This window comes from Carlito syrichta, unplaced genomic scaffold (assembly GCF_000164805.1).
Source record: "Carlito syrichta isolate Samal-C Ts95f unplaced genomic scaffold, Tarsius_syrichta-2.0.1 Scaffold214907, whole genome shotgun sequence".
Lineage (NCBI taxonomy): Eukaryota > Metazoa > Chordata > Mammalia > Primates > Tarsiidae > Carlito > Carlito syrichta.
In genome coordinates this window covers 82284-97089 of record NW_007159003.1, presented here as the reverse complement: position 1 = coordinate 97089, position 14806 = coordinate 82284, and the positions used below count along the sequence as shown (strand labels likewise).

The 14806-nt window shown below is 40.2% G+C and overlaps 1 protein-coding gene across 1 annotated transcript in view; it reads right to left on the bottom strand.

The window, feature by feature from the left end:
- LOC103253254 (glutamate receptor 1) overlaps positions 1-14806 on the bottom strand; it is a 131736-nt gene that overhangs the window by 35455 nt on the left and 81475 nt on the right. The window contains exon 8 of the mRNA XM_021709412.1: positions 2862-3060. Within this exon, the coding sequence (XP_021565087.1) occupies positions 2862-3060 (199 nt within the window). The remainder of the gene's footprint in view (positions 1-2861; positions 3061-14806) is intronic.

Genomic DNA, 14806 nt, shown 5'->3' with positions numbered 1-14806 from the left:
TGTCTCACAATTCCCTCCTTCTGTTTCATGGGGGTGGTGGGTGATCTTATCTCCCCACCCACCAAAGTCCTGGTGGGATAATTCTCAAGGTCAGAGGTCACAGAGATGTAGGGGCACATGCATGGGGCATATCTTGGCAATACTTTTCCTTTTACAGGTAAAGAAAAGGAGGCTCATGGTGTGGCATGATGTGGCACGATGTGGCAATCAACTGTCTAATGTCATTCAGCTTGCTGGTGGCAGAGCCAGGAGTAAAACCCTGGTCTCTTGATTGTACACTTTGTGCCTTTCTGCTGCCTCCAGCTGCCTCCCTCCCTTGTTTTAGGCTTTATATCTCACTAACTGGAGGACCTTGGGCAAGTAATATAACTTTTCTCCTAGCCTCAGTTTTCCTCTTCTGATTATGGCGATAATAGTGGCGCCATGGAGATTATATGAGAACATAGGTAAAATACATAATACAGTGCTTGGCACAAGGAAGCTGTTTCGTAAGTGGTGCAATGAATGCTCATAATCATGCATTTTTGTCAGGTTTTACTTTAGGGTAGGAATGTCCACTACATGCCTGTCTTGGTACCAGTTTCCCTTTGGATATCTATGGCAGGCATTGCTATCAATCAAGAACTTGTTTCACACAGAGCCCAGATGTGACCTCAGAATCTCTGGGTAACTACCACTGACCAAAGTTAGCACATGGACTACAACCTATTTGCTACCAAAGTACCAGGCCTAGGTAGGGCACAGAACTTGTAGAATAGACAATGCTTTGGTTCCAGATTCCCAACTTTGTACTATGGACAAGAACATGAAGTCTTGAGTCCCACTAGCCAGGACATTTTCTCCTCTGGGCCTCAGTTTCCCTGACTAGATAATGGTAGTATTTCGCTAGATTCAGCTGGCATCCTGAGTGATGTTTTTAAAAATGCTATCAGTTTATGACACTACCATATTTGGACAATGTGACTCAGTGGCCAAAATACTTGGGTTGAAAAGAGAAAATTCAGATTTGATACCCACCCTAACACCTGCATAAAGAGTTTCCTGAATCTCAATTTTTTATCCACAAAGTTGTACACAATGATACCTGTTCTGTCTTAGGTCACAGGTGAAACATAAATAAGACCATGGATGTGAAAGTATTTGGTGACTAGCTGGATAAATTATGGGGATGAGAGCAATGTTAAGTGAATTGGGTGGTTCCCCAGCCACATCAGCAGAGGCTGGGGTATTGGACTGGCTTTATGGACAAATGTCAGGTGTCTTCTTCACACTTTGGTTTCAGGCTAAAAATGTCAGAGAACTGTAGTGAGATTCTAAGGAGCTTCCTTACTAACTGGCAGGGTGAGCATAAGCAAATCATGCCTCTCTCTAAAATGACAGGCTCTGACCAGGTGACCATGAGGCACCTTCTTATTGTGAGATGCTGAAAACCAATGATTTTAGCCTTAGAACCAGTATTAGTAAGTTAAGACTTGGTCCCTTTCCTGCCTGTCTACAGAACACAAAGTCCATGATCAACCTGTAGCACATCACATAGTTGCTCGGGGCCTGCAGTTTGCCCATTACAACTACAGTTGCCGTGAGAACTGGGGTGTGTCTGCCTGGGATCCCTACCCTCTTGCCTGAGGCATACAGGGTTTGTTCTCTGCTCCTTCTGCTACTAATTAGCTGTATGACCTTAGGCAATTACTTTTACTTCTCTGCTTCATCTATAAAATGGGGATAATCCCTAAACCATCTCCATTGAAGAGATTAAATGAGATAGATAATTCATGTAGTGTGTGCTCAACACAGGATCTGGTTTATAAGTAGGTGGTAACAACTGTTTATTATTTTTATTTGCTCAATGCTCAATGTACAATTTATCCAACTCCCAGGATAAACACACCCAAAGTCCAGGGAGCTATGTTTATTTATTTTTATTTTTTTTTGCTTCTGGGCATTGTTCAAGTTGTTCCCTTTGCATAGGATATACTTAGGCTACTCAGGTCTGACCTGGCTTTATGACATCTAGAAATGTTTTCAGTTCTTCCCTGTGTGGCTCCAATCCTTATCTCTTCTTCAGGATGACTCCCAAATGCTTCCATTTTCTTGAAGCCCTAATGGTAAATGGTACCTTCATTCACTGTTGCTTGACTTGCCTCTTATTTTACATACCTTATCTCTTTTAATCTCATTAAGACTCTTTGATATGGGCACTATTCCCCTCATTTTATAGAAGAATGGAAATGGTGTCACAGAGGCTAAGTGCACAGAACAAGCAAGGAGTGGAGCTGGGTTCTGGACCTCCATCTGCTGACCCTGCAGCCTGTGCTCCTAAGCCTTTGTTCCTCTGCCTTCGTCCACTGCCTCCCATCAAAAGGCATTTTGCCACCTCTACTCCATCTTCACACTTTCTGAGATATCACCTCTTCCAGTTATTTTTTTTCCATATACTATCTTCTTATTCATAAGTCAACAAACATTCACTGAGATCCTGTATGAGATAGGAGGAACCACAGAGAACATCAGGTCTGGACTTTGTCCAGAAGCTTTTCCTAATCAATTCCTAGACCACAAGGTCTTCATGGGAGCAGAGAGGAAATTATATCTGATGTCCTTTGCAGCCCTCAGAGAATTAGCACAGATTGGTATATGCAAGGGTCTAAATCAATGCAGGAATTTTGAAGCTTCCACAAATGTAGAGATGTAGGTTTCTCAGGGGTTGATAGCTGAGAAATGTCCTGAGTTTCCCTGACTTGCAGTTGGTTAAGCAGTTGCTCTGCTTGCCTGTTATTTCATGCTATATAATGAGAAGGACATTTTAACGACAGTTGTGGTTCCCTTCTATGAAAGTGCCTTGGGACAAGGGATGTCCCTACCCTGAAAAACTCCTTAGTAGATCCTGCTTCCAGCGTCCCGTAAGCAATTTCTGTCTGCTTCGCTAGGTCCTCTGCACTCTCAATGGGAGACACCATCCTCTCCACGGTCAGGAAGGCGGCCAGGTTGGCTGTATATGAGGAAATGATGATCAAGGTGAAGAACCACCAGACGCCACCAACGATGCGACCCGACAGGGACCTGCAGGCCAAAGGGAAGAGGAATCAGATGCATGGACATCAACTACAGAAGGTTATGGGGAGGGGCTGAGAGCTAGCCTGAGCTCCAACAGCGGAGCTGTCAAGCCCTATTACATCCTTCTCCTCTGTCAGAAAGATGTGAGAATTCAAACGTCAGAGATTCCACATTTTGTTCCTTATCACATAGGGACCTGTTCTTCATGGGTGATAAAGTCCACATGCACACATTCACACTCACTTTCACACGTACATATACAGCAAGACACATGCCAATGAAGACAGATATGTCAACACTTGTCCACAAATATCACACACATGTATACACATCCTTTCAAATTCAATTATATGTACGTCAAATGCTTGTGCATACATATATGAATGCAAATGCATTTATATGCATGATAAACACATTTGATTGGTCCTGAAATATTTTCAGATTGCCTTCTTATAATTGCCCTCCTGGCTAACAAAGATCACCAAAATGATGGAGTAGAAGGAAGGGAAGGAAGAATATACTGGAAATAGAAGGAGAACAATCATACTATAGCCACTGTGAAGAATGTTACCACCGTACAGGCATAATTCCTTCCCCTACTCAGCCAAGAAAGAAAATTTGACTAGAATAAAAAGATCAAAAAGACAAATATCATTCATGAGGTAAGAAGTTTATCCTTGAACTTCTCAGAGTCCTATTCTTATCCACCAAAAAATGAAGAGAAACATGACTAGCCAAGGCTTCCACTGTGATCTCTCTTGTATGACTAAAATACTTCCAAGTATAGGGCTTCCCAAAGATACTACAAGATGATTTGACTGTTACATGGGGTGATTACATGTAGTAAACAGGCATGACATCAAGTCATACTGATGAAGAAATTTATATTCCACTTCTCTTTCCTTCCAGACAATTTATCAAGAAAGTGCTATGATGGAACTACTGTCCCTTTAAGCCCTTTCTAATGTGTGCTCTGATAGCCTCAAGATCCGAGCCATCAATAAATAACAGCACTAAACTAAAACCTAATATTTAATAAGCAGAGAAATCACCAATCCAACCCATGAGTTTTACAGACAAAGAAACTCAGGAGTCTTAAATCACACTGTGACTCAGGAGCAGTGCTCAGGCCTGCTGGCTTTCTTGTTGTTCCACACTGCTTTCAAAACCCCGGCCGACCCTGTCTATGTTTTTCCCACATCTCTTGGCACTTCACTTTGTCTCAGTTTCTTGGAGATTCCTTTTCACTCGAGGCAGACAGTATTCACTTCAAAAACTCCTATAAATATTTGTCATTGCTTGCTATGTAGAAAAGAATGCTCCTACACGCTTCAAATTAAAAGGGAAATAGGAGAGAGAAAATTTGTTCAAATGAATGAGATAAGGAGAGTGGAGTAAAGTTATGTCACATGAGGAACAGCTGTAGGAAAAGGGGACATTTATCTAGAAGAAAAATGTATTTCCATGATGATTAGTAATGTTGAACATTTTTTGTCCATTTTAAAATTAAATTGTTAGTATTTTTTTTGCTATTGAGTTGTTTGAGTTTCTTATATATTCTGGGTTATTAACCTCTTGTCAGATGCATAATTTGGAAATATTTTCTCTCATCCTGCAGATCACTTCTTCATTCTGTTGATTGTTTCCTTTATTTCGTAGAAGCTTTTCATTTGATGCAATCTCATTTGCCTGTTTTTGCTTTTGATGCCTGTGGTTTGAGATCCTATCCAAAAAACCCTTGTCGAGACAAATGTCATGAAGTACTTTCCCTATGTTTTAATCTAGTGGTTTCATACTTTTGGATCTTACATTTACATCTTTATTTGGTATTGGTTTTTGTATAGGATGAGAGATGGGGTCTAGTTTATTCTTCTGCATATGGAGATCTAGTTTTCTTAGCACCATTTATTGAAGAGACTGTTCTTTCCCCAATGTGTGCTCTTAACACCTTTATCAAAAGTCAGTTGACCGTGAATGGATTTATTTCTGGACTGTCTATTTTGTTACATTGGTCTGCGTCTGTTTTTATGCCAGTATCATACTGCTTTGATTACTATACTTTTGTAGTATATTTTGAAGTCAGGTAGTGTGATGCCTCAAGCTTTGTTCTTTTTGCTAAAAATTGCTGTGGCTATTTAGAGTCTTTTGTTGTTTCATATAAATTATAAAATCATTTTTCTATTTCTGTGAGGAGTATCATGGTATTTTTATAAGGGTTGCATTGAATCTGTAGATTGTGTTGGATAGTAGGGACATTTTAACAATATTAATTCTTCCAATTCATAAACACTGGATATCTTTCCATTTACTGTGTCCTCCTCAATTTATTTTATCAGTGTTTCATAATTTTCACTATACAGATCCTTTAACTCCTTGATGAAATTCATTCCTAGGTATTTTTTTGTAGCTACTGTAAATGAGATTGTTGTCTTAATTTCTTTTTCAGATAGTGTGCTGTTGGACTATAAAAATGTTACTGATTATGTGTTTTGACTTTATATCCTTTAACTTTGCCGAATTTGTTTATTAGCCTATCATTTTTTTGTGGAGTCTTTAGGGTTTTCTATGTATAAGATATGCCATCTGTAAACAGGGACAATTTGACTTCTTCCTTTCCAATCTGGATGCTCTGTACTTCTTTCTCTTGCCTAAATGCTCGAGCTGGTTCTTCCAGTACAATGTTGAATAGAAATAGTGAGAATGGGCACCCTTGTCTAGTTCCAGATACTAGAGGAAGGCTTTCAACTTTTCCTCATTCAATATCATGTTAGCTGTTGGTTTGTCACATATATCCTTTATTGTGTTGAGATACGTTCATGCTATACTTAATTTCTTGAGAGGTTTTTAATCATAAAGAGGTGTTTAATTTTATCAATTACTTTTTTTTGCATCTATTGAAATGATTAAAACGTTTTTGTTCTTGGTTCTGTTAATGGGATGTATCATGTTTATTGACTGGAATATATTGAACCATACTCATATATTGAACCATACTCATCCCTGGGATGAGTGCTACTTGGTCACAGTGAATGATCTTTTTAATGTGCTGTTGAATTTAGTTGGCTAGCAGTTTTTTGTTTTAATTTTAATTTTTGAGTTGGATTCTTACTCTGCAGTGGCACAATCATGTCTCACCACAGCCTTGACCTCCTGGGCTCAGGTGACCCTTCTGCCTCAGCCTCCCAAGTAGCTGGGATTACAGGTGTGTGGCACCATACCTGGTAACTTTTAAAAATTTATTTAGAGATGTGGTTTAGATGTGGTATTTATTTAGACTATAATGCCAAGGCTAGTCTTAAACTCTTGAGTTCAGACAATCCTCCTACCTTGGCAGCCCAAAGTGCTGAGATTACAGATGTGAGTCATCATGCCTGGTCTTGACTAGTAGTTTATGGAGGATTTTTGCATCTATGTTTATTAGTGATAGCCTGGAGTTCTCTCTTTCTCTCCTCTCTCTCTCTCTCTCTCTCTCTCTCTCTCTCTCTCTCTCTCTCTGTATGTGTGTGTGTGTGTGTGTGTGTGTGTGTGTGTGTGTGTGTGTGTGGTTTTGGTATTAGGGTAATGCTGGACTCAAAAAAAAAAAGAGTTTGGAAGAATATCTTCCCCTTTGATTTTTTTAGGAGAATAGTTTGAGAAGAATTGGCATTATGTCTTCTTTAAATGTTTGCTAGCATTCAGCAGTGAAGCTATCAGGTCATGGGTTTTTCTATAATGAGCAATTTTAAAATTCCTAATTTGTTCCTTTTTGTTGCTCTATTCAGGTTTCCTGATGATTGAGTCTTGCTAGTTATATGTATCCAGGAATTTATCTATTTTTTTCCCTAAGTTTTCTAATTTGTTGGTTTTTTTCATGGTAGTCTTTTATGATCATTTGTGTTTCTGTAGTATCAGTTGCAAGGTCTCTTTTTTCATCTCTGATGTTATTTATTTGAGTCATCTCTCTTTTTTTCTTAGTCTAATTCATGGCTTATTGATTTTATTGATCTTTTCAAAAAAACAATTCTGTTTTGTTGATTTCATTTATTTCTACTCTGATCTTTACAATGTGCCTCGTAGGTTTTGGTATGTTGTATTTCCATGTTCATTTATCTAAAAAATTTAAAAATTTATTTTAAAATTTCTTCATTGATATCTTGGTTGCTCAGGAACATACATGTTGTTTACTTTTGTGTATTAGGATAGTTTCCAAAGTTTCTCTTGCTATTTATTTCTAGTTTTATTCTATTGTGCTTGGTATAATTTTAAGTTTAAAAAATTGTTACTACTTGTTTTTATAATAACATGTGATCCATCCTGGAGAATGTTCCATCTTCAGTTGAGAAGAATGGATATTCTGCAATTGTTGAATGGAATGTTCTGTAAATGTCTGTTAGGTCCATTTCATCTAGAGTTTGGTTAAACTCTGATGCTACTTTTATTTGCTCTCTAGATAATATGCCCATTGCTGAGTATGGGGTGTTGAAGGCTTCTACCATAATTGAATTGCAGTCTATATCTCTCTTTAAGTCTATTGATATTTGCTTTATATTTTTAAGTGCTCTGATGCTGAGTGCAAATATATTTATAATTGTTTTATTCTCTTCCTGTATTGACTCCTTTGTCATTATACAATGGCCATCTTTGCCTCTTTTTACAGTTTTTGGCTTATAGTCTATTTTTTTCTGATATAAGTATAGCTACTGCTGCTCTATTTCTCGCTCTCTCTCTGTTTTCCATTTTTATGGAATATCTTTTGTCATCCCTTCACTTTCAGTTAATGCATTTCCTTACAGGTGAAGTAAGTTTATTGCAAGTGGCATACAGTTGGGTCTTGTTTGTTTGTTTGTTTGTTTATTTATTTATTTTGAGTTGGAGTCTCACTCTGTCGCCCAGACTGGAGTGCGGCCGCTCCCGGCCACCGCAGCCTCGACCTGCTGGGTTCCGGCGATCCTTCCACCTCAGCCTTCCAAGTAGCTGGAATTACAGGCATGCGCTACCACGCCCAGTTGATATTTTTTTGATTTATTGTAGAGATGAGGTCTTGCTGCCCAGGCAGGTCTCGAACCCGCGGGCTCAGGCAATCCACTCACCTCAGCCTCCCAAAGGCGCGTGATTACAGGCTGAGCCACCGAGCCCGGCAGGTCTTGTTTATTTATATTAGTTCAGCAATTGGAGAATTTGATCCACTACAATCCAGGAAATTATTGATAGGTAAGTGCTTACAACTGTCATTTTGTTACTTTTCTAATTATTGTATGAATTCTTTCTTTCATCCCTTCTCTCTTACTGTCTTCCTTTGTGGATACATAATTTTCTCTTGTAGTATATTTCTATTTCTTGTTTTTTTTTTTTAGTGTAGCTATTACAGGTTTTTGTTTTGCAGTTACTGTGAAGTGTACAATAAACATTCTATAGTTCTATCTCTTAACATATAATCGTAGTTGTTATTATTTATCTATCTATTTATTTGAGTTGGAGTCTCACTCTGTCACCCAGACTGGAGTGCAGTGGCATGTTCGCTGTCACTGCAGCCTTGACCTACTGAGCCTAGGCAATCCTTCCACCTTGGCCCTCCAAGTAGCTGGAACTATAGACACATGCCACCATGCCTGGCTGATTTTGATTGTAGAGATGAGGTCTCACCAAGTTGCCCAGACTGGTCTCGACCCCCTGGGCTCAGGCAATTCTCTTGCCTTGTCCTCCCAAAGTGCTGGGATTACAGACTGAGCCACCATGTCTGGCCTGTTTTTATTTTTAATAGTCCTGTCTTTTGGTCTTTAAAAGCTATATGTGTTTTACACATCACAATTACCATTTTCAAGTATTGTGAATTTGTCTGTGTATTTGCTTTTACTAGTGAATTTTATACCATCAGATGTTTTCTTTTACATATTAATGTTCCTTCCTTTCAGTTTAATAAACTCCCTTAGCATTTCTAGTAAGACTGGTCTGGTGGTGATAAATTCTTGTAGCTTTTGTTTGTCTCAGAAAATCTTTATCCTCCTTCAGTTCTGACAAATAGCCTGCTGAGTACAGTATTCTTGGTTAGCAGTTCCCATCCTCATCACCTTCAGTACACTAAATATATCATCATAAGTACTCCCTCTTGCCCTGCAAGGTTTCTGCTGAAAAGTCAGTTGACAGGTGTATTGGTATTCCCTTAAATGTTATTTGCTTCTTTTCTCTTGCTGCTTTCAGAATTCACTCTTCATCTTTGAACTTTGGAAGTTTGATTATAACATGTCTGGGGTACTCTTATTTGAATGACTTCTGATCATATTGGTGACTTCTGACCTTCCTCTACTTGGGTATTTATATCTTTCTTCAAGTTTGGAAATTTCCTTGAATACACCTTCTACTCCTTTGTCTTTCTTTACTCTCTCTTGAATTCCAATTAACCAAATATTTGCTCTTTTGACCCTATCCCACAGATCCTATAAGCTTTGTTTGTCTCTTTTCATTCTTTTTTTCTTCCTCTGACTGTGTGTTTTCAATTAGTCTCTCTTTGAGCTCACTTAGTCTTTCTTCTGCTTGATCAATTCTGCTGTTCATGCTTTCTATTGCACTTTTGTTTCATTAATTGTATTTTTCACCTTCAAAATTTCTATATGATTTTTTAATTATTTCAATCAGTGTTAAATTTTTTGGGTACTTTTCTAAATTGTTTCTCTGTGCTTAAAGTTCCCTGAGATTCCTTAACACTGCTATTTTGTATCCCTTGTCCAACAGATCACATATTTCCATATCTTTAGAATTCCTCACTGGTGTTTTGTTTTGTTGATTAGGTATTAGGTGAGGTCATAAGTTCCAAATTGTTCTTGGTGCTTTTGGATGTATGTCAATGTCTATGTTTTGAAGAGTTAGACATTTATTCTAGTCTTTGCAGGTTGGCTGTGTTTGTGTCCATGCTTCCTCAGTTGGCCTGTCCAGAAATCTAAGCAGACTGATTGTTTTTAGAGCCCAAGACCACTGCAGCCATTTTAGTATTAGAGGGTACCCTAAACTTAGAATTACTTCAAGTCTTGCAAAAACTCAGAGATTGGTGTGGGATTTCAGCCCAGATGGACCTGAAGAAAACCCAAAAAGACTACCAGAAAAAAATGACCAGGGACCTGAATTCAGAAGCTTGTCCCATTGAGCCCATATAGGCAGATCCTTGCATAGGTGGGACAATTTCTTGACTGTAGTGAGAGGAGCTGTGAGACAGAGATTGGCAAGCCTGCCATCAGTACCCCAAATGTGTGTGCTTCCCAGTAGTTTCCTCAAAGGGAAGGGTAGTTCTCTGACTGCAGCAAGAGGGTCTAAAGCCAAGACTAGACCCTTCAGTATCTGTCGTAGCATAGTAAAGATGCTGGTGAGCTCACCCAGTGGCCCAGACAGGTGCACTTCCCAGAAGTTTCCTCCACGGGTGGGGGAGTTCCCCAACTGCAGCAAGAGGGGTGAAAGCTGAGACTAGACTCCCAGGATCTGCTGTGAGGTGGAGTCTTATAGGCTGCTACAAATATTCAGATGGACTAGGTTGTGAGATATGGGTGAGTCTCTCTCTGGGTCCTTGTGTGAGCTGTTATATACTGGGACCACAACTGAGTGGCACTGGAGTTGAATTACAGGATAATTTTCAGATCCACTGCCAAGAACAATGTCTGTGGGCAGAAAAGCCTTCCCGCTGAGGCATGAGGATGTATGATTCCTCCTGGACCTTTTGGCAGATAGTTTTGGTTGCAGGCTCAAGGCCAAATGAGGTGAAGCAAAACCGTTCTGAGAACAAGATTGTTTTTAAGTTTGAGCCTGGGAGCACGATGGGTGGGTTGGCCACCTTGGTGCTGGTCTATATTCTCAAACTTGGGCTCCACTGGGGTTTTAAAGACTCCTACCTGAATCCTGAGGCTTTTGTAGAGAGACTTTTGTCTGTGGATGGGTGCAAAATTCTTGTTGCTGTGGGAGGATATGAGCAGGATACCTCCTATCCTGCCATATTGCTGATATCACCCAAGACTGTACTGGATTTCTTCCCTCCTTCAGTCTCATATACCCCTACTGCCCTGCCTAATCATTTCTCCATAGGCAGCCTGAGTGATCTTTTGAAAAGTATTAACTGCATCACGTTGCTTCCCAGCTTAAAACCCACCAAAGCCTTCTTCCTTTTAACACCTGGAATAAAATTCAAACTCTGGTGAGCCTTGAGGCCTCGTCTGGTTCCTGGCTTGCTCTCCAATGTCAGGAACAGTACAGTACAGTACAGTATACTTCCATGCTGCCCTTTATTTACCCCTCTTATTCAAAAGGATCCCACCCTTGTCACATGCTGCTTTTTCCACTAATGCGTAAGCCTCCTTTATCCTTCAGACTTCATCCACGTCATCACTATTTCAGCATTCAAATGTAAAACTCAGAGTCCTATGCAGCTGTTGTAGTAGTAGAATTATGACATCTGTTCGATTGATCGTTTGACTGTCTGTGCTCCTCTAGACCACAACAGTCAAGTTCCGTGACAGTAAAGGAACCTGTTAGTTCTTTTATTCAGCATTGCATCCCCAGTTCCTGTTACAGAGTAGGCCCTCAATAACAAATGAACATGTTAATGCCATCTCTCTCATAATCTGGCATCTCCTTTCACACTGGATTCTAGAGATTGGAAAAGTTGTCAGGACCAGGAGATTCTAAAACTGCTTTTGATCTGGAGCGTCCTCAGTCGTGTTCAGGATGGCTACCTCCTTTTCTAACATCACCGAACCGAGCAACCCAGCTAAGTCATACCAAGCTTGGTATCATCTAGTAAAGCCCAAAGCCTTCCCACAAAAGTTTCAGGCTGAAGGCTCCTTCTTCCTTGTTCTCTTTTAATTAATATTTACCTGCTGGGGTTTTTGAGCAGCTTACCTTGCAAAGTATTCCCCATATCCCTACCTACTAAGTGACGACCCCAAAGTGTCTGCTGCCTAACAGCCAGCAAGTATCATCTATGGAATCACTGGAGGGATGGGGAAAGAAGTTTTTTAAAAATGTGACTTAATTTCACATGCTTTATTTGCATCTGATTCACAAGACAGGAACTTGAAGAAACCCTCCTCACCTTCAGTTCAGACTTGGTTCAGGTGAAGCTGGGCCTCTATCCAAGAAATTTTCATTTTCCCAGCTCCATACTAGAGGCAAAAACCTGGAGTTTAATTAGAGGCCAGGACTGGGAATGAGAGCCTTTGCTTTCTGAGTGACCATCCCTGTATCCTTGACAAATCACCTGTCTAGATGGGCCTCATGTTCTGTATCATGGGTAAGACTTACCCTGCTTCATGGTGAGAAACAAAAACTTTTAAAACAAGAAAATCTGTTAGTCTATTCTTTTTGTTTTAAACGGATATAAGCTATTGGAATAAAAATGTTACACGGAAAGCACTTTGAAAAGTGATGTTGAAACACAAAGCGTTATTTTTACGATGATTGTTCTCCCAGGGAGAAACAGCACTTTTCTTAGTAGGGAAGGAACAGCTGTGAGCTGAGGCCCTTGGAGGGATGCCTAGTTACCTGAATTTTATTAGCCTTGCAAGTGGCATAGCTTTTTCCAAAACCCCCTAGTTGACTGAGGAATACCTTATGTTCCTCCATAATTGGCCACAAATCATATGGCATTATCTTATCTCAACCTCATTTAGAGCCCTGTGAAATGGATAGGAGAGGCATGAATGTCCCCATCTTACAGATGGAAGAGCTGTAGTTTAGAGGCCTAAGATTACTTGCCCAGAGTCACACAGTGAGGCAATAGCAGAGCTGAGACTAAAACACAGCATTTCTTATTCTTGTCTGGCACTCTAGCCACTGCAGAACACAATCTCCTTCATTGAATTCTGATTCATTTGTGGATGGGCATGGAATTCCTCGACTCATGACGCCTCCATGATGTTGGATCTCAGCCAACACTGACTTCTTTATAGCTCAATGGAACCTTTCTTTGGTCAGCAGTCTTTTCACCAACATCTCCATAAAATTGGAAACCTGCTTATATTGTTTTGTATTGTTGCATAACACAATGCCACAAATATAGCCACTTATAACAGCACTTATTTCAATTACTGTCTCACAATTCTATAGGTCAGAGGTCTGTGTTAGGATGGCTAGATTCTCTGCACAGCATCCCATTCGGCTAAAGCCAAGGTGTTGGCTGGGGCTATGGTTCTTCTCCAGGACTTAGAGTACTCTTCCAAGCTCCCTGATTATTTGCAGAATTCATCTCCTTGTAGTTATAGGACAGAGGTCACCATTCCCTCGCTGGCTTTTATCTTCTAGGGACTGGATTCTTATCACTTGGCATCCTCCATCTTTAAGCCCACAGTGGTATCTCAAATCCCTCTTGCTTTTTGAATCTCTCTAAACTTCTACTAATTGGGATAACTCCCTGCTTTTAAAGGGTTCAACTGATTAAGCTAGGTCAACTGGATCATCTCCGTTTCAAAGTCAACTGACTTGAGATTTTAATTTCACCTGCAAAATTTCTTCATAACATTACATAGATTAGTATCTGACTAAAGAACAAGGAGACAGGATTCTTTGGAATTATGAGGACCAAAATATTTTACTTATTCATTCATTTTGCAACCATTTCTTATATGGCAGGCACTATTGGTCATTTTGGAGACAAAAGTGAATACCATGGCCTCTCCCTTCTGGGGGCTCACAGTCTGATAAAGAAGATGGAAAGGCAGGGTAGCCTACTGATTAAAGACACAGGCTTTAAGGTCAGAAATCCTGGATTCTCTGCAATATGCTTAGCACAGGATCTGGCACATTGTGAGCAGTCGGTTAAGCCATCATGATCATGTTATATAAATATTATAGACAATAATTATTCTACTATCTTAACTACGTGAAAAATAAGAAAGTTGGGTCGGCTGGGCTCGGTGGCTCAGCCTGTAATCCCAGCACTTTGGGAGGCCGAGGCGAGTGGATTGCCTGAGCCCGTGGGTTCAAGACAAGTCCGGGCAACTTGGCGAGACCTCGTCTGTACAATAAATAAATAAAAAAAATTAGCCAGGCGCGTAGCGCACGTCTGTAATTCCAGCTATTTGGAAAACTGAGGTGGAAGGATCGCCAGAGCCCAGCGGGCAGATGCTGGGGTGGCCGTGAGTATGCCACTGCACTTCAACCTGGGCAACGGAGTGAGACTCCAACTGAAAAAAAAAAAAAAAAAGAAAATAGAAAAAAAAAAAGCGTCAAGGGAGCATAGAGCAGAGTAATAAGCTGTTTACTATCTGGAAAAAAGTTTGCTGACCTCTGGTCTAGAGCAATAGATCATAACTGTGAGATTAGAAACATACATTTAAAAGCCTGTAGTGAATTCTAATCAATGAGCAGGACAAGAAATGCCTGACTGTCAGAACCCAGAGAGTGATCATTAGCAGAGTAATTGCTAATTACTCTGCTGGCAGAAGTCAGGAAAAGTCACTAGAGGAGGAGAGACTGTGTTAGGTTTTAAAGTATGAGTAGGAGATCACCAAGCAAAGTAGGTGCAAGCCTGGGAGAAGACATAGTAGCAGATAGATGTAAAAAGGAAGAAAAATTCACCTCTTCTGTTGACTTCCCCAACTGTTGGCATCAGAACACTGAGCCACACTTCTGTATCCCCATTAAACCCACCATCACTCTTCTATACAGTACCAACCACTCAGCTGTATTTGTTTAAGATGTTACTATGAGCCGGGCTTGGTGGCTCAGCCTGTAATCTCGCGCCTTGGGAGGCTGAGGTGAGTGGATTGCCTGAGCCCGCGGGTTCGAGACTCGCCTA